This window comes from Acomys minous, assembly GCF_964271855.1.
Source record: "Acomys minous genome assembly, chromosome: 18".
Taxonomy (NCBI): domain Eukaryota; kingdom Metazoa; phylum Chordata; class Mammalia; order Rodentia; family Muridae; genus Acomys; species Acomys minous.
The window spans coordinates 68,899,592-68,925,088 of record NC_140501.1 but is presented as its reverse complement, the minus strand read 5'-3'; the positions used below and the strand labels follow the sequence as shown (position 1 = coordinate 68,925,088).

Sequence of the window (25,497 nt, the reverse complement as noted above, 5' to 3'; positions counted from 1 at the left end):
GCAGAGGCAGGTGGATCGCTATGAGTTGGAGGCAAGTCTGGTCTACAAAGTGAGTCTAGGACAACCAAGGATACACAAAGAAACCCTGTCTCAGAGAACCAAAAAAAAATTAGACACACACTGCTCTTGTGTTATTCATCATCTACACTTGAGGGTGTTGTCTGGTCTCTTTAGATTTGAGTGCATCCAGCTACCCTTTTGCTAGAATAAATACCCTAAAGATTGGTAAAGGAACTACATTGTATTTCAAATAAGCACCATGATGAGGCCCTATATCTAGGCACATAGGAAATGGTGATAATAGGTGTCAGATCCCACTAATACAGGAGAACCTGCCCCTGCGTGACACTGGTTTCTTGAATATCCTACTTGCTGGAGAAAATTCCTCAGTAACAGAGCCAATGGGGCTCCCATATTTTTTCCTAGGTTGGGGTTCAGACACTTCCTTCTTTCATCTCTTCTTTCACTCATTGCCATGGTTAGTGTCAGGTGACACTGCAGCAAGACAGTCAATCTGGGCTGGGAAGAGGAAACCTCCTAGACTGTGGAGAGGAGCACTCTGCTTTCATATAAATCATAGTTGTGTTGTTGTTTCCTGTGTAGAGTCCACAGAACACTACAAAAGACCCTAGCTCTTCAGTAACTATCAGGACCTGAAATGGTAGAGGAATGGCCACTTAAAGGCCTCAGAGCTTGTGTCCTTAGAGCAGCCTGCTTATGCTTCCTTGGCCACACTGCATCTCTGTCCCTCCACCTACTTCCCAGTTCTAGCTAGAGCCAGGTTGTAGGTAACTATAAAGCATGCGTCAGGGACACTTGCCCATTGGCAAGGTGGGGACCCATTGAATGTACAATCCAGTGGACAACAGTTTTGGTTCCATGCAGCCAGAATGACAGGCCTGGCAATGAGGGAACTTCAGTGACAGAGAAATGTTTGAAATATAGGCCCACCTCTTTCATGTTTCTGTTCACTTGTTATGACAGTTGGAGGCTTCGGTAAGGACATCAAAGGGAGCAACTGAGGGACATTTCCTTCCTGTTGCAGAAGTTTAAGTCTTTTAAGAATGATGTCTGTATAGAGTCATTCACTTACATTTGGTCTAAGACAGAAATGTTAAGATTATCACACCGTCCATATTGTACTTTTTTTGATCTGCTATCCTGGTAGGTATCATAGGTAGGGACTTGGCTTGAAGGAAATGACAGAAGAACTTGTCCAGAGCTCTGATTTTGATTTCTTTGATTTAGGAGTGGGTCAGTTCCTCAGAAAACACATCACATGGAAATCGTTCAGAGTTCACCCACAATCAGGATGGGTTGTCTATGAGAGAGACAAGTCCTTGAGTTTTGATCAAAGTCCAGAAATTTAGGAACAGAAGAAAAGCCTCTTCTCCTGTACTTCCTGGCCCTGTTTGTATCAAGCTAGGCTTGTGAATTTGGTGCTCAAAAAGAACTTGTTTTTAAGGAACTACTGAGTTCAGCTTGGGGTTGACCTCTGTCATTGAGTCTAGAGGACCAATGTCTCTTGTTACCTGGCCTGATAAGAGCCAACTACCATCAGAACTGTATCTAAATGAATTCATATATATGGCCTTTGAGAAATATATATTATATATAATAATGTTATAGATTATAATTTATTATTTATATATTATTGAGCTAGAAACATAATACAAATAAGGGTGGCCTGCATATAAAAATTAGCACCACATATGGACTTTTATGACTATATGTAGCATCAATATTTAATGTTATCAATAGTTAACATTTTATATTATTTAATATATAATGTTATATATATATTCCCCAATTATATATAGTGTTAAGTTTTATATGTAGGCCACCATAATTTGTACTATATTCCTTGGTTTAATGAAAGAGTTTGCTGGTAATGATAACTCAAACAAGATGAAATTTCCATTATTAGAAACTATTCAAAATAAAAAATGGAGAGAAATAACATCAAGCCATCAATACCTATAAAACAGTAATATAAGAGTAGCAATTTCTCTTTATTAGTATATGATTCAAACATAAGGGTAAAACTATACATTATTAATAGTCTTTCATTTATCTGTCCATGGTATTCAGAGGCTGTGGTAATTACATACTGCTCAGTCTCTAAGTTCTACATGAAGCTAACTTGCTGGGTCCATAATTTTCTCATGGCTTTTTTCATTTCCTGATTTCTCAGTGTGTAAATAATAGGATTCAGCAAGGGAGTGATAACAGTGTAAATTGCAGTAAGAGTTTTATTGCTTGCAAAACTACCAAATGGCCAGGCATAGATAAAGATACAGGGTCCAAAGAACAGAGTGACCACAATTATGTGAGCAGACAATGTGGACAGAGCCTTGGAAAGACTGCCAGGCGATTTGTGCCTTACAATTACCAGAATGACAGTGTATGAAACAAGCAGGAGGGTGAAACAGAGAAAAGAGAGAAGCCCACTGTCAGCAATGACAAATAATTCTAGAGTGTATGTTTCAATGCAAGCAAGCTTGATTACCAGGGGAAGATCACAAAATATGTTATTTATAATATTGTGGCCACAGAAAGGTAAATTGACTGTCAATACCATCTGGCTCATGGTGTGTATGAAGCCAATTGTCCAGGAAAGTATAATAAATCTGCTCAGCAACCAGTGACTCATAATTATCTTGTAGTGCAAGGGTTTGCATATAGCCACATACCTGTCGAAAGCCATGACTATCAGAAGTGTCATTTCAGCACCACCAAATAAATGCATAAAGAACATCTGGGCCATGCAGCCCCATAAGGAGATGCTCTTGTGTGCTGCAAGTAAGTCTGTGATCATCTTGGGTGTTGTGACAGTGGAAAAACACATGTCCAGGAAGGAGAGGTTTCCAAGAAGAAAGTACATGGGAGAATGGAGGGTAGAATTAGCTGCCACTGTGAGTATAATAAGAGTGTTGCCCACCACGGTAGCACCATAGATCAATGAAAATGTTACAAATAAGAAAATTTGAAGTCGCCAATCTCCAGAAAATCCCACCAATATAAATTCAGTCACAGCTGATCCATTCTCATAATCCATTTATTCAACTCAGAGAGGTTCTGGAAGTTCTTTAAACACAAAGAAGTGGAAAACAAAGTAAGCCAGAGTTAGTATCAATATGTTTGTATTTTTACTATTTGTTGATTATATCAGCTGGTGATTTGAAAGCATGCAAAGTTTAACTGCAACACAACAAAGTATAGCTTGAAGTAATTATGTATCACATCACTTTAAAACTATATTCTTATAGTTATGCCAAAAGAAAGCATTTGAATGGGTGAAAATTCTATTTCTACCATTTTACTTCATCAAAATATCTATTTTAGCAGATAATCTCTATTTTCTATTAATTTGTTCACATAGAAATTAGAATAAAGATTAGATGGTAATGACTATCTATTTTGCCTACAACTTATCATAATCTCCAGGTCCCTGGCTTCCTTGAAGCTAAGTAATTCAAATATATAAAGAACGTAGAATCATAACAGTAAATATATTCCTCTGTATTTGTGAAGAGATCAACAAAGTTTATCAAATACTTTAAAAACACTCTAAAGTTAGAATTCATTTTAAACATGGGAAGCATCTTAAAATTCATTAAATACTTTTCTTTTTTACTGAAATTAAATTAAATTAAATACTAAATCTTTTTAAATGTATGACAACTTTTTCAAGATGCATAAACTCAGGTTCAGATGTTTTTGAGCTCGTGTCCTCTAATGATTCATTGCCAATTCACACAGGGCTTCTGTGGTAAACATACATTTGCTTTGTTTGTTTGTTTATTTGTTTGTTTAAGAGAAAATAGCATGATGTCTCAAGAGTCAGGTATATATTCTGGCTGTGTTATAGTGTTCAATGCTAAACCATCTTAACCTGTATTTTTAGACATTGTTCATAATTTCTGGAGTATAAAAATAATAGACTAAAATCATTGCTAAGTGCTAGGCTTCATTCTAAATGCTTCTTGGACATTAAGGTGTTCTGTGCTTAGAGCAAATACATGATACAGGAGTATTATTGTTGTCATGTGAATATAAGGAATCTTTAATGTACAAGTTATTGACTTTTTATGATTGTATAGCTAACAATAATGAATACTGGTTCTTAAAACAAGTCAGTCTGACTCCAGAATCTGGGATATACCAACTTACCACATGCATCCACAATGGAAAAGATATGCTTCATAACCAAATTATTAAACTTTCTTTGAACTCATATGTATGATATGAACTTCTTAGAGGATCTGAGGCAACAACAAAAAGGAGTAACTATGACTTCCTTTCTTATGTACCAAGTGTTGGTTATGCAGAACCCTCATAATCTAGAAATTCATGAAAACAAACAACACATGTTATGTAAGAAAACCCTTAACTTAGTGTAAGACTTATGCAAAACATAATCAAGATCAATTCTATATGATGCCTTTAAAAGTGAAATAAACTTTAAGTTCAATAAACAAAAAAATGTGATATGAATACTAAATGAAAATCCATAAAATGAAATGTGTTAAGTACATCTTTATAGTACTAATCAATTGCTTGAATTCTAATAGATTTCTCAAAGACAACAGATTAATGTTGAAGACAATATCTAATATATTATTAAATTCATTGCAGTCTTTTGTTGGCATATATGCTTTTTGCATACTGTTTATTTTGAAACTACACATTTTATTTCCCTTCTATGGAGAATACTCATGGTAAAATTCTAAAGTTACTTACATTTTCTCCTTTGATTTGAATGTAAACCATCATATATCTTTCCATTTTATTTAGTGATCACTTTTTTCACTTATAGTTTAAGAGTTATTTCACCGAGTTTTCTAAATATCTAATTTAGATGACCCCGTTACCCTCCAGTTCCTTTGCAAACTGTGAATATACATATATATATATTTATGTACTCTGGCAACCACGTAAATATTGCAAAGAAAACTAGCCTTAATCTTTAAAATTTTATAAGACACTGGATTTTCTGTTATTTTCATCTGTAGAATGTTCCTTCTGAATGATCAGGTAACCTTTCTTACATTCATCTTAGTTGGTCATTGACAATCTTTCCTCTATAATATAAGCTTAGGAACATATTTTCTTTTAATTTCATGAGAACTATTAATTCCAGCTTACTATGAAATGATGTTAAATTAGCTCTCAGTTGGAGGATTTAATACCTCGAAGGCTAAAGCCTTCTTTCTGGCCAACACAGTTTATTAAAATACCATCTTCACCACAATAAATTTAATGCGTTTGTTTTCTATAATATTTTCACTTACCTATCCTAACACACAGTATGAGGATCATCATATTTAAAATAGTATTTAAAACTGAAAATATGCTTTTATTTTCTTTAATGGCCTGCATACCATTCCAAAGGGTATCTTTCTCTTCCTTTAAATATGTGGACCAATTACTGGAAGCAGATTTTTTTTGAATCCTGGCAACTAAAATCTCAGTGGGAGTTGTTAAAAATGAGGTTATTGCCAGTTTAGAATAACCAAGAGAGATGCTTGAGTTTAATTCTTGGCATTGCAAAGAGCTGTGCTTCTGACTGGGTGGTGTCTAGATTATAACATCAATGAAATTCTTGATCTCCTAGTGGTGATACAATAAGTTTAGAAATAGTTTATTGAAAGGAACTTATATTTTCCTACATTACTTCAAATTGTTCCTTTCAGTTTTAATTCTTGTGGCTAGGTTTCAAAGAATAATTCATAAATAATTTTGAATACTTTCTCAACATACACTTTATATGTAAATTCCCTTATTGAACATCCAGGAAGTAGAAGATTTGAAAGACAAAAAAGTTTAATAATACTAGAAGCAGTAACACAACCACAAGTTATAGTACAGAGATATAGTAATGGAAATAGTATGTGCTGGCACAGAAGCAAGGAAGAAAAAAGATATTGAAGACCTCTTAAAATGCAATGAAAATGAAGACACAATATGCCCAAACATATGATATATAGTAAAAGCAGTACTGGGGAAAGTTCATTGCAGCATCTTCATAAAAAAATAAATAATTGGAGAGATCTTGTGCTAGTCACATAACAGCACACTTAAAAGCTCTAGAATAAATAGAAGCAAACATACCAAGAGGAGTACACAGCAGGAAATAATCAAACTCAGGGTTGAAACAATAAATCACAAAGTAGGAAAACAATAAAAACAATCAATGAAACCAAGAGCTGTTTTTTTTTTTAGAAAATCAACAAGATAGACAAACTCTTACAAGCAAAAAAAAAAAAAAAAAAAAAAACAGGGGAAAAACATCCAAACAAATTCACAAACTAAAATGGCAACATTACAATAGACACTGAGGATATGCAAAAAAAATCATTAAGTCTTACTTCAAAAACCTGTACTCCACAAAATTGGAAATATCTAAATGAAATGGATGATTTTCTTGATAGATTTACCCTTACCAAAGTTAAATCAAGATTAGGTAAACAACTAAAATAGTCCTATAACCCCTCAAGATATAGAAGGTACATTAAAACCCCCTAGTCCCCCCCAAATGACCCAGAGTCAGATTGTTTTAGTACATAACTTACCAAACTTTCAAAGAAGAGCTAATATAAACATTCCTTAAACTGTTCCACAAAATAGAAACAGAAGGAACATTCCAAATTCATTCTATGAATCCATAGTCACCCCAAGACTTAGCCCACACAAAGATCCAACAAAAAAAGATAATTTCAGACCAATTCCCCATATAAACAGACTGCCCCTGATATGAGCTCTGGTGCTTCTGATTTGAGCAACTCCCCTTGGCTGGGAGACCATGAGGGCACACCCCCATGAGGAAGGGGAAGCAGGAGATCCAGATGACACCTGAGAGGGGTGGTCAGAAGGTGGGGGAGGTGGTCTTCCCTAGTCAGAGATCTAGGGGAGGGGAAAAACATGCAAGAGGGAGGGAGGATGAGAATATACAAGTGAGGGAATAATAATTGGGATGTAATACAAACAAATTATAATAAAAAAATAAATAAAGAAAACTCAATAAAACACTTGCAAATTACAATCAAGAACATATGAAAAAACCTCATCCACCATGATCAAGTAGGTTTCATCCCAGGCATGAGCCAGTGGTTCAATATATGATAATCCATCAATGTAATCTACCGTATAAACAAACTGAAAGAAAAAAAAAACACATGATCATCTCATTAGATTCGGAAAAGGCCTTTAACAAAATTCAACACCCCTTCATGCTCAAAGTCTTGTAGAGATCAGGGACACAAAGTGCATATCTAAACACAATAAAGCCAATATACAGAAAGCCTATAGACAACATCACATTAAATGAAGAAAAATGTAAAGCAATTACACTAAAATCAGGGACAAGACAAGAATGCCCACTCTCCCTGTATCTATTCATTATGTACTTGCAGTCCTAGCTAGAGCAATAAGACAATAAAAACAACAACAACAACAACAACAAAACACAAAGGGATACAAATTGGAAAGGAAAAAGTCAAATTATCACTATTCATGGATCATATGATAGTACACATAAGTGTTCTATTAGAGAACTTCTACAGCTCATAAACATCTTCACTAATGTAGCTTGATTTAAAATAAATTTTTGCAAAAGTAGCTCTTCTGTATACAAATCATAAACAGGCTAAGAAAGAAATTAGGTAAATAACACCATTCACAATGGTCATATATAATATAAAATACCTTGGTATAACTCTAACCAAGCACATGAATACTTGTATGGCAAGAACTTAAACTCTTTGAAGAAGGAAGCTGAAGAAGATATAGGAAGATAGAAAGATCTCCCATGCTAATGGATACGAAAGAGTAACATAGTAAAAATTGCCATCTTACCAAAAACAATCTATAGATTCAAGGAAATTCTCATCAAAATTCCAATACAAATTTTTACAGACCTTGAAAGAACAACTCTCAACTTCATACGGAAAAACAACAATAATAGCAAGCCCTGTACAATTAAAAAAAAAAACCTAAAACTAAAAATGAGACAACAAAACAAAAGCAAAAAACCTCTGAATGTATCACCATCTGTGATTTTAAGCTGTACTACATAGTACTAGTAGTAAAAAAAAAAACCTCATGATATTGCCATATTAATAGACAGGTTAATTAATGGAATTGTTTTTGAAGACCCGAAAATAAACTCACAAACCTACAGACATCTGATTTTTGACAAAGAAGCCAAAACCATATAATAAAAAAAGAAAGCATCTTCAACAACTGGTGCTACTATAACTGGAGGTCTGCATATAGAAAAATGCAAATAGATCCATATTTATCACCCTGAACAAAACTCAAGTCCAAGTGGATCAAAGACCACCACATAAAATGGGCCACACTAAATTTAACAGAAAAGAAAGTGGGGAAAGCCTGGAAATCATTGTTGCAGGAGACAACTTCCTGGACAGAACAACAGCAGCTCAGACAATAAGATCAATAATTAATAAATGGGACCTCATAAAACTGAAAAGCTTCTGTTAGCAAAGGACACAGTCAATAAGACAAAATGGCAGGCAACAGAATTGGAAAAGATCTTCATCAGACATACATCTGGCAAACGGCTAATATCCAAAACATATAACGAGCTCAAGAAATTAAGTACCAACAAACCAATAATCCAATTAAAAAGTGGTGTACAAAGCTAAACAGAGAATTCTCAACAAAGGAATCTCTAATGCCTGAAAAACACTTAAGGAAATGCTCAATGTCCTTAGTCATCATGGAAATGCCAATAAAGCTGACTCTGAGATTCCATCTTACACCAGTCAGAATAGTTAAGATAAAAAAACTCAAGTGACAGCACATGCTGGCAAGGATGTGGATCAAGGGGAACACTCCTCCATTACTAGTAGGAGTAAAAACTTGTATAACCACCTTGGAAATCCATCTGGTGCTCCCTTAGAAAATTGGGAATAGTTCTAGCTCAAGAACCGATTATACCACTCCCAAGCATATATCTAAAATATACTGCACCATACGAAAGAACAACACACACCTATGTTCATAGTAGCTTCCTTTGTAATAACTTGAAAGTGGAAACAACTGAAGAATGGATAAAACATGTGAGACATTTACACAATGGAATACTATCCAGCTATTAAAAACAAAGACATCATGAAATTTCAGGAAAATGGATAGAACTAGAAAAAAAATATTCCTGAGTGAGGTAACCCAAACCCAAAGGGAAATGTCCTGTATGTACTCATTTATAAGTGGATATTAGCCATAAAGTACAGGATAGCCATTCTACAATATACCCACCCAAAGAAACTAAATAACAAGGAATGCCCAGGGGGGATGTTTGAATAACATTCAGAAGGGAAAATAAAATAGGCATTGCAGGTGGTAGAGGAAGGAAACTGCTTAGCAGAGGGATAGTGAGGGGAACAGGGGTGTGGATTATGAGTAGGTTGAGAGAGTAGGTGAGAGAGGACAGAGTAAGAGAATGGAAATCAGAGTTATGGGGCATTTCTGGGAAGTGCCAAAAACCTGGGATAGTGGAGGCCCCAGGAAGTCTATGGAGATCACCCTAGCTGAAACTCCTATAGTGGGGGATATTGAGCTTGAAGGGGCTAGCTCCTAAAGCCAGGCAGGACTTCCACTTGAAGGATAAGGACACCAACTCACCAACAGAACCTTCAACCCAAAATTTTTCCTACCTATAAGATGTTCAGGGACAATGGAAGAGAAAAAATTCAGGGAATGACCAAGCAAAAACTGGCCCTACATGAGACCCATCCATGAGAGAGAACCAATCCCTGATATTATTAATGCTACTCTGTGGTGCTTGCAGACAGGAGCCTAACATAACTCTTCTGTGATGCTTCACCCCAGGAGCTGATGGAAACAGATGCAGACACTCACAACCAAACATCAGACAACGTATCCTATGGAAGAGTTCAGGAAACATTTGAGGGAGCCAGAGAGGACAAGGACTCCACAACACCTACAGAGTCAACTAACCTGGGCCCTTGCAGGCTCACAGAGACTGAATTACCAACCAAAGAGCATGCATGGACTGGTCCTAGGCCCTGCACATATGTAGCAAATGCCTACTTGGTCTTCATGTTGGGTTCTCCAACAACTGGGGCAGGTACCTTCTCTGATGCTTGCCTTTAGATATTGTTCCCCTGCAAGGCGCAGCCACACCCGATAATGGCAGCCACCGTTACCACTTGGTGGCAACTGTTACAGTTGCTACAGCTCCCACACATGCCCAGACATAAGCCCTCTCAATGCACCCCTCCCGACAGGGGTATGCAAATGAAGTACTCCAACACAGCCTCTTATCTGCGGGCATGCTAATGCGGGCATGCTAATGGGACATGCTAATGAGACATGCTAATGAGGCATCCGAATGTAACCAATGAGACATTGACATGCCACATCCAGACAGTATTTAAGCGGCGTGCTCGCAGGCATTCGGGGTCTTTCGCTTCAGCTCAAAGGATGCTCCCAATAAAGCATGATTGAGAAGAATCCTGGTGTCTACGTCGTTCCTGCCGGCGGGAGGACGCGACGAGTGGTGCCGAAACCCGGGAAAAAACAGCAAAACAGCGCATGGACCATTTGACACCTGCGAGGACCCTCGGGATCAAGAGACCCCGGGAGGATTCAGAACTCAATGCGCGGAGCGGCGGCGGTACCGGTAAATCTCCCCTCGAGGGCGTGCCTCCATTTGGCATATACCCCCTTCTGGATGCTGGGTTGATTTTGCAACTATGTTGCTGTGCTGTTTCTTTTTGAGCTGCTGCCCCGGTAAAGAGTAAAGAGTGCTTTTGTTAGGAATAAGAGGCCCAACGAACCAAGGTAAACAACTCAGCGGGCAACCCTTTTGTTAGCCGCTTGTAGAAAAAAGCGAAAATGGGAAATCAGCACTCTACAATTTTCCTCAAGCCAGTGCAGGAGCTTCTTAAGCAACACAAACTGAAAGTCTCAGAACAGACTATTCAGGGATTACAGCAAGTTGCCCCCTGGTTTGAGCCCTCTGGCGCTTTAAATCTCGCTAGTTGGGATAAATTGGGCCAAGATATAGACAGAGCAGCAGAAGATCGAAAGCTGCGGGCAGGAACGAAACCGTTATGGCGCCTGGTACGTGCTTGCCTAGCAGATAAGAAATGTGAGGATGTCATCAAAGACAGTCAGCAAATGTTAGCTAATCACCAAGATAGTATGTCGGAAACAGAAGGAATTAACAGGAAAAGGGAGAGGAATAGCAAGAAAAAGGATAAATATAGTCAAAGAGCAGCTCAGAAAAAAGAAAAAAGGAAAAGCAGGAGGAGAAGAAAAGTAACAATAAGCTGTGCCCGGTACTCGGAGTTCACTGACTTGCATTTAAGTAGTGAATCAGAGGCCGAGAATCATAGTGGAGAGGAAGAGCTAAGTACTGAAGAAGAATAAGATTTGGAGGAGGCAGCTGCTCAATATGAGCAAGAGAGATATGGGCCATACGGAATAACCCCGTCGGCACCCCCTCCATGTAATCCTCAGTTCATTAGTAAGCAGAAACCCCCTAAAGGTGGGCAATATTAGCTCAGCAAGGCATTAAGTCTTGCTAACCCACTTTGGAGAATACCCTGATGTCATTATTACTCCCTTCAATGCTTAGCAACTGCAAGTGTTGTTAGCCACCATTGATGATTGGGCAATTTTGAGAACAATCTTCCCTGCTAAGATTGACAACCATCTCCCCAAAGACCCATTGCTACATTTTGTGTCTACTCATCCTGTCATTTTTCCCTGGATGACGGCTAATTCGCCTATTCCGAATGCTATTGACATTTTTACAGATGAGTCTAAGACAGGATTGGGAGCCTATATGGCATCAGGACAAGAACCAGTCACACTTCAGTTCACGCCCAATACCCCGTAGTTGGTGGAATGCCAAACTGTTTATGCTGTTTTTCAACGGTTCACTGACCGTTTAACTTGATTTCTGACTCCCACTATGTAGTTAATGCAGTGCGCATGCTAGAAGTGGCGGGAAACATCTATCCCAGAAGTCCAATAGCACACCTCCTAAGGGACCTTCAAAAGATTATATGGTCCCGACGCCACCCATTCTTTATACAACATATCAGAACACACTTAATGTTGCCTGGGCCTATGGTCAAAGGCAATAGATTGGTGGATGCTGCTACCAGATCCATAGCCTTTGTAGTGCTAGACAATGTCAAGGCAGCCAAAGAATTTCACTCCCTATACCATGTACCTACAGCAACCCTAAGAAAGAGATTTTAAATCTCCCATGCCACGGCAAGGGATATAGTCACCAACTGTGCTGCCTGTGTGCCTTTTCATCACCCTCCTCACACAGGGATTAATCCCCGTGGTTTATGTCCTAGAGACCTCTGGCAAATGGACATAACACATGTCCCACAGTTTGGGAAACTTAAATATATGCATGTGTCCATTGATACCTGCTCAGGGATAATCTTTGCATCCCTTTTTACTGGAGAAAAGACGACTCACGCTATTACTCATTGTCTGGAGGCTTGGGCAGCATGGGGCAAGCCCAAAGAACTAAAAACAGACAATGGCCCTGCCTATACCTCTAAAGGTTCTCAATCATTCTGTGACACCATGCAAGTCAAGCATGTCACTGGGTTACCATACAACCCTCAAGGGCAAGGCATTGTAGAACGAGCAAATTGGACCCTAAAGGAATTGTTACAAAAACAAAAAGGGGGAATAAGTTCCGGGCTTACCCCCAAGAATCAATTATCACTAGCCCTATTTACTATTAATTTTTTTGACGCTTGATTCTGCCGACCGGAAGGCAGCGGAATGTCATGGAGATACCTCCTTTACCAAATTTCCTTCCATAAAATGGAAGGATGTATTAACAAAACAATGGAAAGGCCCGGATCCAGTAATCGCTAGATCCAGGGGAGCTGTCTGTATCTTTCCACAGGAACAAAGTGATCCAGTGTGGGTTCCAGAAAGACTTACAAGAATCATAAGAGGAGAAACAAGATGCTACATCGCAATACATCGAAGACCAGTCTCCTGATCCTCCTGGTGTTCCTGAAGAACCTGAGTAACCCATGCCAGTACCTCGCAAGAAACTGGATGCTGGAGGCGGGAGAGCTATCCTGACAGCTCTTGAGCCAAATCACTCACCTGAATGGAACTCAATTGAAACTTTGACCCTTGGGGAATTTACCTCTTGGCTGCATTCTGCATTTTCCTACTTTAAGGAATGGGTGGGGGTAAGAATTTTTGGAGCCGTCATGGTCTCTGGCAGTGTGTTCTGTCTCTGGTTACTATGTCGGATGAAAAGAAATCACACCCGGGATAAGACACTTATGGTCCAAGCATTGCTAGCGGCTGAGCAAGGTGCCTCTCCTCAAGTATGGCTTGCAAGCCTAAGAAAATGAGCCTCCCTCTTCCCTTCCTCCCTTGCGTGACCTTTGCACCCGACTGAGCCTTGTTGCCATTGCACGCCAGAAGGCACGCATTCCCCTACAATGCTCAATGGCCATTGCACTCCACGGGGATTTTGCCCACTGCACGTGGGACGGCATTGAGTGTTAACCCCACATTGGTCCTCGATCGGATGGCCATGATGATGGTCCAACCTTGATCGGACTGATTTCTCTTCACTCATTTCTTATAAAATAAATAAGGGGGAGATGTAAGGCACAGCCACACCTGATAATGGCAGCGACCGTTACCACTTGGTGGCAACTGTTACAGTTGCTACAGCTCCCGCACATGCGCAGACATAAGCCCTCTCAATGCACCCCTCCCGACAGGGGTATGCAAATGAAGTACTCCAACACAGCCTCTCATCTGCGGGCATGCTAATGGGACATGCTAATGAGACATGCTAATGAGGCATCCGAATGTAACCAATGAGACATTGACATGCCACATCCAGACAGTATTTAAGCGGCATGCTCGCAGGCATTCGGGGTCTTTCGCTTCAGCTTCAAAGGATGCTCCCAATAAAGCACGATTGAGAAGAATCCTGGTGTCTGCGTCGTTCCTGCCGGCGGAAGGACGCGACATTCCCCTAACTGGGCTGCCTTGTCTCGCCTCCTTGGGAGAAGATGGGCCTAGTCCTGCAGGCGTTTAATGGACCAGGTCAGGTTGGTACCCATGGGGGACTTCCCTTTCTCTGAGGAAAAGAGGAGGAGGAAAAATGAGGGGATACTGGGAAAAGAGGAGGATGTACAGTGAATAAACAAATGAACTAAGGAAGATTTTTTTAAAGGTATGTGCTAGGGCTGAGCCACACAATAACCAGAAAGAAGGTTGTCCAGTAAACAGCACAATCTTGGGGTTCAACGTGTGATCAAATGTCCTGCAACATGCCTCAAACTCAACTCGACAATTAATCAGAGATCATAAATACATCCATCAATATTTTCTTAAATCATAAAAAGAAGACAAGAAATTAAGCCTTAGGACAATTACCAATCACACAGAGAAAATCAACATCTAAACCCTTATGTGACTCTTGAACATTCTAAACACCCAAATCGAAAGAAGACTTAATTAAAAAAAAGACAATAATAAAAAAAAACCTCAGTCAAGTAATGTGCATGTAGACTGAACATTAGACACACACAAACACAAACACACACACATTTTAAAAAATCTGTGTGTGTGTCTGTGTGTGTATGGTTGTGTGTGTAATAATTAAAAAATTAGAGGTCATAAATTTGAGAGAGAGCAGCAGATTTCTTTGGAAAGGGTTAGAAAGAAGACAGGGAAGGGAAAGAAATGGTTTAATTATATTTTAAGTTCAAGAACATAAAATTGAACATAAAAACCAGAGTAACTAAAAAAATCTCAACCAACAAATAATGGAAGATGTAGAAAACACACTGAAGAAACAAAAGAAACAAAATAAATATAGCATGTCTTCCCCCAAAATTGTAACCCTATAGCAATGAGTAGAAAAGGAATGCTCTTGAATAACTTCCATATGGAGAAATTCAAATAATCATTATAATTATGTTCAAATAACCCAATCCCCCCCCCAAAAAATCCCAAAAGACATGAATGCACTCCAAGAGAACAAAACTTAGAGATGAATTTAAAAGTCAATTCAAGCCATTAAAATTAAATTCAGTAGAGACACAAATCCTGAAAAAACAAAAACAAACCAAAGGACAAAAACAATAACAACAACAACAACAAACCCAGCAAAACAAAAACAAAACAAATAAACAAACAGAAGAAAACAAAGCCCAGTAGAAACCGAAATGAAATGAAATGTAAGACAACATCGGCTGGGGACCCGGCATATGAAGCAGGGTCTCAATGAGCAGGATGGAGTGGATGGAAGCCTGGGGGGCGGGAGAGGGGAGGCCAGGCCTAAACCATGTCCCAGAGTAGCCTTTGGAAATCATAGAAATAGAACACCCTCAGGTCCTCGCTAGGCGCTGCAACCCTGGGTTCCCGAGGGCGGCCAGAGGCTGGAGAGGATGAGGCAGACAGAGCAGATGCTGACCTCCAGTAGCTGTCAGAGAAGCCTCAGCTTACCTGGGCTCCACGCCTGAGGCTTCTTAGTCTGTGCTATGGCACCTTCTGCCACCTGGGCTCCTGCAGAGCAGAGCTGCCATCACAAGACCCGCATGGGCAGTGTGCCCCTCAACACAACTTCACATTGGGCCCAGGACCACAACTGTGTGGGTCTGCAGTACCAAGGACAGCACCTCCTCCCGGCATCCCCAGCCTGCATCTGCTGACCAAAGAACACACTGAACTGCTATAGCAAGAGGCATGGACAACAAGAAACAGCTGTTGGCCCTAACACTCGTAGGGCTACCCCAGTACATGAAGTCCCTGTATTCTAGAGGTCCTGCCTGTTCCTGGCAGGCTGCACTGTGGCACTGGCCTCCAGAAGGGTAGCCAAGTGCCAGACATGCACTCAAGGCTGGGTGTTGGGGTACATTGTGTGAAGGTGTGTCTCTGTATTGGATTACTGAGTGCTAGCCACCAAGATCTTGGTACTCTTATTTCTATGGCCCATCACTGGTCTCATATTTTGTAAAAATATGTCCCTCCTCACTTGCCTATTGAATGTAATAAAGACATGATGGCTAAGAGCTGGGCAGAAAATGGCAGGTAGAACCCCAAGGAAAGAGGGACCTGGAAGGAAGAAAAGAGACCAGCAGGACACAGAGGTGAACAAGAGCAGAGAGATGGAGCTGGCCACGTGGCAGGACAGAGTACCAGGCTTAGTCAGACTAAGCTAGAAAGCTGCCCTGGGAATCTGCCCAGCTAAAATGCCTACGCTTTAACATACTGAAATGCCTCCGTGTCATTATTTGTACTGCTGGTGGGTCCAGAAGTCCCACCATAGGATGTGGTCTCATGAACAGTGACTACTTGTCTAAAGAAACCCAAACTGGGAGGGCAGCCAGACATTCTGTGCAGCCTACTGCTGAGCAGCCCATGCTACCCTAGCTGAGCCACTCCCAGGCTTGGGCCAGCTCCACTCCATGGCTGCTGTTGCCCTTGGTGGTCGTTTCAAGCCATTGACATCTCCAGAATGTCAGCTTCTCCACCACCACTGGGCTGCATCTTCCCCTATCCTCTCCTGGGCTCTGTTTATGGACTCTAACAGCATGACACATTTCAAGGCACCACAACTCTCCACGGCCCTTTCAATCCTTTGGCTTCTCCTTCGTGTTAGGTTGCACATTTATTCACCAACGGCTTCTCTTCTTCTCACTATGCCAAGCCTCAGCTGATCTCCATAACCTCTTCTTGCCTTCAAAGAACCACCTAGGAAACTCTTAAACATTACCAAGTTTGGCTACCAGCACAAGGTCTTTAAAGCCTTGGTATCTTGTGGACCACAGCTTCTGTGTACTGACTGAAGAAACACTTCTCAGAAGATTTTCCACAATGATGTTGATATCTTCTTTTTTAAAATTTTTTATTAATTTATTCTTGTTACATCTCAATGGTTATCCCATCCCTTGTATGCTCCCATTCTTCCCTCCCTCCCATTTCTCCCTTATCCCCCTCCCCTATGACAGTTCCTGAGGGGGATTACCTCCCTCTGTATATGCTCATAGGGTATCAAGTCTCTTCTTGGTAACCTGCTGTCCTTCCTCTGAGTGCCACCAGGTCTCCCCCTCCAGGGGACGTGGTCAAATATGAGGCACCAGAGTTTGTGTGAAAGTCATACCCCACTCTCCACTCAACTGTGGAGAATGTTCTGTCCATTGGCTAGATCTGGGTAGGGGGTTAAAGTTTACCACCTGTATTGTCCTTGTCTGGTGCCTTAGTTTGAGCAGGACCCCTGGGCCCAAATCTGCCTACCATAATGTTGGCTAAGATAAAAAAATTCAAGCAACGCCACATGCTGGTGAGGATGTCGAGAGAGAGGAACACTCCTTCATTGCTGGTGGGAATGCAAACTAGTACAGCCACTTTGGAAATCTATCTGGTGCTATCTCAGAAAAATGGGAATAGGGGTTCCTCAAGACCCAGCTATTCCATTCCTTGGAATATACCTAGAAGATGCTCCAGCACACAACAAGAAAATTTGCTCAATCATGTTCATAGAAGCCTTATTCATAATAGCCAGAACATGGAAACAGCCTAAATGTCCCTCAGTAGAAGAATGGTCTCTTCTTACTTACACGCCTAGTTGACCAGTATCACTTGTCCCAGCAAAGCAAAACTTTGACTTTAGAGGTTCTTAATTCAAAATATGTACCTGATAGGGTCTTTAATGGATTCTCAAACTTCTCTTGTAAATTTCAAGATGCAGGCCTGTTAGTGGTTATTTTTTCAAGATATATATTATTTTATTAATTTGTTCTTGTTACATCTCAATGGTTATCCCATCCCTTGTATCCTCCCATTCTTCCCTCCCTCCCATTTTCCCCTTATTCCCCTCCCCTATGACAGTTCCTGAGGGGGATTTCCTCCCCCTGTATATGTTCATAGGGTATCAAGTCTCTTCTTGGTAACCTGCTGTCCTTCCTCTGAGTGCCACCAGGTCTCCCCCTCCAGGGAAAATGGTCAAATATGAGGCACCAAAGTATGTGAGAAAGTCATATCCAACTCTCCAATCAAGGCTTTAGTGGTTATTTTTAAAATGAATTGCAGTTTTCACTTATCCCAGCTAACACTCAAATAATTGAGACTTCACTATTAAATTTATTTAATGAGCTTTACAGCACAATAACTGAGCAGTATTAATCCATTTTAAGCCTCTAAGATAATCAGGCTACCTCCCAGATATAACCCACTAGATACTTGCATTTTATGGCTTTCTCTGCTCTAGCTGCTCTCTCATAATGTGTCCTGGACCTTTCTTTATGGCTGATTCCCCAGTTCTCTCTCCTCCTCCTAGCCTGGAGAGCAGGAAATCCAGAGCTCTTTTCTCCCCTGCTCAGACACTGCTTGTCAAGCTTCTTTATTGACATGTCAGGGAACAATTGAGAAGCAATGTTTACACAACATTGAGTCAGGAGATTTTCACAACAAGGATTGCAACCAGATATGGGGGGCACAGAAGTCAGTATTTGAATCTTTACACAGTGCACAATAACGTCGTGCTGACTCAGACCCCCATCATCTGTTCTGCCTGTTCTCAGCATCATTTTTTGAGATAGTGTTCCCACCGCAGCTCACTGAGCTCTAAGCACTCAATGGCTTTTCTACCCCAAAGTTTACCACCGTCTTCCCAAAATCACACGACAGACAAGGTCTGTCACAGTAATATTCCACAATCTGATACCATATTATTTCTTGTTTTATGATAAAACACCATAACCAAAAAAGCAACTCTTGGAGAAAAGGGTTTATTTCACCTTTCAGCTTGTAATCCTTCTTCCAAAGAAGGAAGCACAGGAACTCAAGGCATGATCCTGGAGGTAGGAACTGACACAGAGACCATGGAGGAACGTTTACTGGAATGTTACTTATGGCTTGCTCAGCCTACTTTCTGATAGGGCCTGTATATACATTCTCTCTCTCTCTCTCTCTCTCTCTCTCTCTCTCTCTCTCTCTCTCTCTCTCTCTCTCTCTCTCTCTCTCCCTCTCTCTCTCATAGGGCCTGTATATACCCACACCAGTGAGGAAATTTTCTTAATAAAATCATTTAGAGAAGGGAGAACCACTTCTAATTAAGGTCTTTGAGATGGGAAGAGCCACACCCTGAGCATGGAGCCACTGCTAATGCTCAGCCTCCTTGCCCTGTAGAGAAGATATTTGCCCTCAAGCTGCAAGTGTGATGGTCAGACATACCAGGGTGACTACTGTGTGGCTGGTACCAAGAGCAGGGTGGTGTACAGTAGTGTGGATCTCAAATAGGTCCTGCAAGCCAGACATGCTGCCCAACTCTAAGATCACCCAGGCTCTGAGCAACACAATATTCATGATGAAGAATAGTTCATTTTCTGGATTTCGTTTCTTGAAAGACTTCCACAGTCTTTGCTGCTACCAGAAACCATGTTGATGTCCTTGTTCTGTGCTGCCAATGGAGGCTGTGCTGATGCCTATGGCCTGTTCTGCTGCTGGAGGATATGTTGATGTCCCTGGTAGTTATTGCCACTCGAGGAACCTTCTGTGGTAGACAGACCACCATGTTGATGTCTGTGATCCAAGCTGCCTTCCACATACACACCCTGCAGTATTGTCTTTCCCTGCCTTTCCTGAGGGCATTGACCCCTTATTGACAAACCAACAGTGACATTCTCTGAAGGAGCTGCCAGTCATGACAATACTGATGTACCTCATGGCCTCTGGACCTGTAACCACACTGAAGGCTAAGCAGGATCCAAGAGGTCAGATTTAACATGTACCACATTAGGGTTTCCATTATGTTACTAAAGTGCTTATTGAATTTACTAATTCATTAAAGCAGAGGCCTGAGGAATATTTGTGGGGATGGATCTTAAGGGCGTGAAATTATGGTATACAGAACATCGAACTGAATCTGTGTGAGTTTGTCTATACAGGCGCACTGAATGAAGAGTCCACGTTTTATGAGGAAGCTCACACAGTTAGACAAGGTATCAAAAGTTTGATTGGCTGATGCTTTTGTCAAAAGATGACTTACTGAAAATGATCTCGAGATGCTTGATAGCCCCCTGCTTTAGTGTTAATAAAGAGCTTTTAAGACTTAGAGAAATTTCAATGCCAGAGTATATTTGCCACACAAAACTAAATCCTGCAAGTTGTGAAGGTTCAGAAGACATCTCTTTCATGAAATGTACAACACACACACACACACACACACACACACACACACACACACACACGGTTAAAGGGGCACCAGCAGATTAGATGAGCTTTGTTGTTGCAGTAGCTCCAGAATTATTATTAGGTTTACTGCTACTTAGTTAGATGAACTAAATACAATAGGTATAATTTGTGCCAGAGTAATAGTGGTATTGAACAATCAAAGGCAAGGTGAGTGTAGTTATCATAATGATCAGCAGAGATAAGGCAATGCCCATAAGGGTTTGACTAATGGATAGCACAGGCTAAGTGATTTCTATGGTGGTATGATTCCTGTGGACCTCTGGTACTAAGTAATCAGTTGTGTAGTTTCTATGAATGAAATTAAATAAGAAGACTACTAAATTTGTTTGATCTGTATAAACAGAAAATTGCACATTTGACAATTTACCAATGTACCATGCAACATGAGCTTCTCATCATGAGCTTGGTGTTAACTGAAGAGACAAAGTAGAGTGTGCACAGCAGCAATCTATTATCAAATAGAAGTGGTGTATATGTGCTCTGAACACAGAAGATTCTGAAGGTGAGACATTAAAGGAGACATAAAAAAAATGAACTGAAAGTTTCAACTTCCCCAACTATTATTATCTTCTGATGGCCCTTGTCAAACAGGCTAAGAAAAAAATATTGTTTGAAGGAATGGTTAATCCAAACAACCATGGGCATTAGTCTGTTTCTCCAGAATGGAGTTGTATGAGACCCTGAAAATGTTACAGCAGGCAGATGAATGATCTATGTGAGGTGAAAAGGTAATCCAGCTGACACAATCAGTTAGCTGGTGTTGGTTCAAACTTCAAGAGTCTTACCTCAAACAGCTTATTTTTACATATGTATGCAAAATACTACCTTGGAATAAAATTTCCTCATGAAAATTATTGCCAGCACAGTTCTGCTTAGAGGGTCAACTCCTGGCCTTCTGTATTAGGATTATTTTTCTAAAGATAATCTCTGATTTGTCTTTCCAAATTAGCAGGAACCTTAAAACCACTATATTTTCTGAAGGTAAATTAGACATAATGCTTATGTGTTATTTATCGTTTACACTTGAGTGTACGTCCTTGAGCCACTTCCACTCTGCATTGTCAGGATACCAGCAGTTCAGTCCAATATCAAAACCAAACAGCAGCAAATTTCATAATGGTAGCATCATTCAGCAAGAAGAGCAAGCTCAACCAAATCTGCACGAATCAGTGGAATCTGCCAGAGTACCACAAGAATGTGAAGACCAGCGAAGGCCAGTGAAGAACTACACAGTGTAACAGTGTAGCAGTGAAAAAAAGCATCCTCCCAATTGTCCATGGAGTCCTATTTATACCTTCCAAACATCACTCATCCTCTCGCATGTCTGCTCCAAGGAAAACATGAAATGCTTTCTCACAAGACATCTCCAGGAAAACCACTTGATGCAACAGAGTATTCAAAGAAATGAGAAACTTTGACTTCATTTTTCTTTAGACACCATAATTTAAACAAGGGAAAATGTCCATTATTGGAAAACAGTCAAAATTTAAAATGTTGAAAAATGAGATTAAACCATCACTTTCTATGAAAAAGGAATATACTAGTATCAATTTTTCTTTACTAATATACGACTCAAACATAAAAGTAAAAGAATACATTATTTATAGTCTTGTATTTATGTAGCCATTATTCAGATGCTGTAGTAATTACACACTGCTCAGTCTCTAAGTTCTACATGAAGCTAACTTGTTGGGTCCATAATTTTCTCATGGCTTTTTTCATTTCCTGATTTCTCAATGTGTAAATAATAGGATTCAGCAAGGGAGTGATAACAGTGTAAAATACAGCAAGAGTTTTATTGCTTGCAAAACTACCAAATGGCCAGGCATAGATAAAGATACAGGGTCCAAAGAACAGAGTGACCACAATTATGTGAGCAGACAATGTGGACAGAGCCTTAGAAAGGCTGCCAGGCGATTTGTGCCTTACAATTACCAGAATGACAGTGTATGAAACAAGCAGGAGGATGAAACAAAGAAAAGAGAGAAGCCCACTGTCAGCAATGACAAATAACTCTAGAGTGTATGTTTCAATGCAAGCAAGCTTGATTACCAGGGGAAGATCACAAAATATGTTATTTATAATATTGTGGCCACAGAAAGGTAAATTGACTGTCAATACCATCTGGCTCATGGTGTGTATGAAGCCAATTGTCCAGGAAAGTACAACAAACCTGTTCAGCAACCCATGACTCATAATTATCTTGTAGTGCAAGGGTTTGCATATGGCCACATACCTGTCGAAGGCCATGACTATCAGAAGTGTCATTTCAGCACCACCAAAGAAGTGCATAAAGAACATCTGGGCCATGCAGCCCCATAAGGAGATGCTCTTGTGTGCTGCAAGTAAGTCTGTGATCATCTTGGGTGTTGTGACAGTGGAAAGACACATGTCCAGGAAGGAGAGGTTTCCAAGAAGAAAGTACATGGGAGAATGGAGGGTAGAATTAGCTGCCACTGTGAGTATAATAAGAGTGTTGCCCACCACAGTAGCACCATAGATCAAAGAAAATGTTACAAATAAGAAAGTTTGAAGTTGCCAATCTCCAGAAAATCCTACCAATATAAATTCAGTCACAGCTGATCCATTTTTGTAATCCATTTACTCAACTCAGAGAGGTTCTGGAAGTTCTTTAAATACAAAAATGTGAAAAACAGAAGAAGCCACAGTTAGTATGTTTGTATTTGCTGATAACACTAATGATTTGAAAGCATGCAATGCTTAACACACCAACATGTAAGAGTATAATTTGAAGTGATTTTATGCATCACATCACTTAAAAGTAATATTTAATAGTTATACAAAATAGAAAGCATTTAAAGGGATGAAAATAGAATGTCTATCTATTTTTCTTATTAAAGGATATTATTTCAGAGATCCTCTCTTTTTCCTATCAATTTGTTCACTTAGAGATGAAAATAAAGATTAGATTGTAATGACTATTTATTTTGCCTATAATTTATCATAGTCTCCAGTTCCTTGGATTCCTTGAATCTATTTTGTTAAAATATATAAGGAATCTAGAATCAAAAAAGAAAATACATTGCTCTGTATTTCTGAAGGGACCAACAAAGATTTCCCAGTGTTCTTAAGACAAACCCATGATAGAATTTAAATTATACATGGGAAGCATCTTCAAATTCATTAAATAATTTTTTATTTTAATCTTTTGTGATGTATTCTAAAAAATTGAAGACACGTGAACTCCGATTCAAATGTTTTTGAGTTTGTGTCCTCTCATGCTTCATTGTCAGTTCACAAAGTACTTTCGTAGTGAATGTATGTGTTTGCATTTGTGGTTTTAAGAGAAAATAACATGGTGCCTCATGATTCATGTACAGATTCTGCTCATTTATAATGTTCAATGCTAAGCTACTTTAATTGGACTTTTTAGGAATGTTCATAGTTCCTGGAGTACAGAAAATTATTAATTACAGTAAAATGATTTCTAAGTGCTAGGCTTTGTTCTAAATATTTAATGGACATTCTTTAATGTGTTAAAGGAGTTCAGTGCTTATAGTTAATACATGATACAGGAGTATTATTATGCATATAAAGAAGCTTTAATGTACAATTTATTGATTTTTATGATTATATAGTTAACAGTAATGAATACCTTGTGCTTAAAACAAGTAAATCTGGCTCCAGAATCTGGAATATACCAGCTTATCATGCGTGTCCATAATGGAAAGGATATATTTCATAACCTAGTTATTAAACATTCTTTAAACTCATATGTCTAATATGAATTTCTTAGAAGAGCTGAGGCAGCAAAAAAAAGGAGATAGCTTAAAATATAACTAACTACAACTGCTCTTCTGTATCTATTGCCCATCATTCAGAGACCCCATAATCTACAAATACATGATTATAAATAAAATAAGTTGTGTGAGAAAATGCTTAACTTATTGTAGGACCTATGAAAAACATAATCAAGATCAATTCTATATGATGACTTCAAAGTGAAATAAACTTTAAGGAAGAAAAACAAAAAGCAAATGCTATGGATAATACATGAAAATGTGTAAATGAAATGTGGTAAGTACATCTTTATAGTGCTATCCAATTGCTTTAATTCTAAAAAATTTCCCTCTGAGACAATAAAAGCATGTTACAGACCAAATTTAATGTATTTTTAAATTTGTGGCAGTTTTTGTTGGGATATATAGTTTTTTGCATCTTGTTTATTTTGAAACTAGATATTTTAATTTTCTGGCTATGGTGAGTACTCATGGTAAAATTCTAAAATTATTTGCATTTTCTCCTTTGGTTTGAATATAAAACATCTTATATCTTTCCATTTTACTTAATGATCACTTTTTTTCATTTAAAGTTTAAGAATTATTTTACAGAGGTTTTCTAAATATCTAATTTAATTCACGATGTGACCCACAAACTCCTTCTAGAACTATGAATATACACATGTATTTATGTACCTTATCAACCATCTAAATATTGAAAAGAAAAATATCCCTAACCTGTAAAATCTTATATGACACTAGATTTCTGTTATTTTCATCTGTAATATCTACCTTCTGAATTGTCATATAAATTTTCTTATTTTCATTATAATTGGTCATTGAAAATCTAATAACACATTTTTTTTCTGAAATATAAGCTTAAGAATATATTTTCTTTCAATTTTACAAGAATTGTTAATTCCACCTTACTGTGAAGTGACATTTAATTAGCTCTTAGTTGGAGAACTCAATACTTCAAAGGCTAAAACCTTCCTTCTGGACAACACAGTTTATTAAAACACGATCTTCATCACAATAAATTTAATGCATTTGTTTTCTATAATATTTTCACTTACCTTTCCTAACATACAATGTATCATATTTAATGTAATTTTTAAAACTGAAAATATGCTTTTTATTTTCTTTGATGGCCTGGATACCATTTCAAAGAGTATCTTTCACTTCCTTTAAATATGTGGACCAATTATTGGAAACAAGTGTTTTAGAGTACTGGGAACCAAACCTCAGTGGGAGTTGTTAAACAATGAAGCTATTGTCACTTTAGCATAATCAAAATAGATACTTGCATTTAATTCTTGGCATTGCAATGAGCTGTGCTTCTGATTGGGTGGTGTCTTGATTATAATCAATGAAATTCTTGATGTACTAGTTGTGATTCAATAATATTAGAAAGATTTTTTGAAAGGAATTTGCCTTTTCCTCGTTACTTCAAATCGTTCCTGGTAATTTCAATTCTTGTGGCTATTAT

At 39.0% G+C, this 25,497-nt stretch overlaps 2 protein-coding genes across 2 annotated transcripts; both read right to left on the bottom strand.

Annotated features, from left to right (window-relative positions):
* Positions 1–2,096: 2,096 nt before the first annotated feature.
* On the bottom strand, positions 2,097–3,058 carry LOC311589532 (olfactory receptor 4L1-like; the record flags this gene model as incomplete). The annotated part of the gene is made up of 1 exon (XM_084768061.1): positions 2,097–3,058. The coding sequence occupies one exon, from the start codon at positions 3,056–3,058 to the stop codon at positions 2,129–2,131; it is 930 nt and encodes a 309-aa protein (XP_084624187.1). The 3' UTR covers positions 2,097–2,128.
* An 18,881-nt stretch (positions 3,059–21,939) lies between these two features.
* On the bottom strand, positions 21,940–22,869 carry LOC311589141 (olfactory receptor 4L1-like; the record flags this gene model as incomplete). The annotated part of the gene is made up of 1 exon (XM_084767423.1): positions 21,940–22,869. The coding sequence occupies one exon, from the start codon at positions 22,867–22,869 to the stop codon at positions 21,940–21,942; it is 930 nt and encodes a 309-aa protein (XP_084623549.1).
* Positions 22,870–25,497: the final 2,628 nt, after the last annotated feature.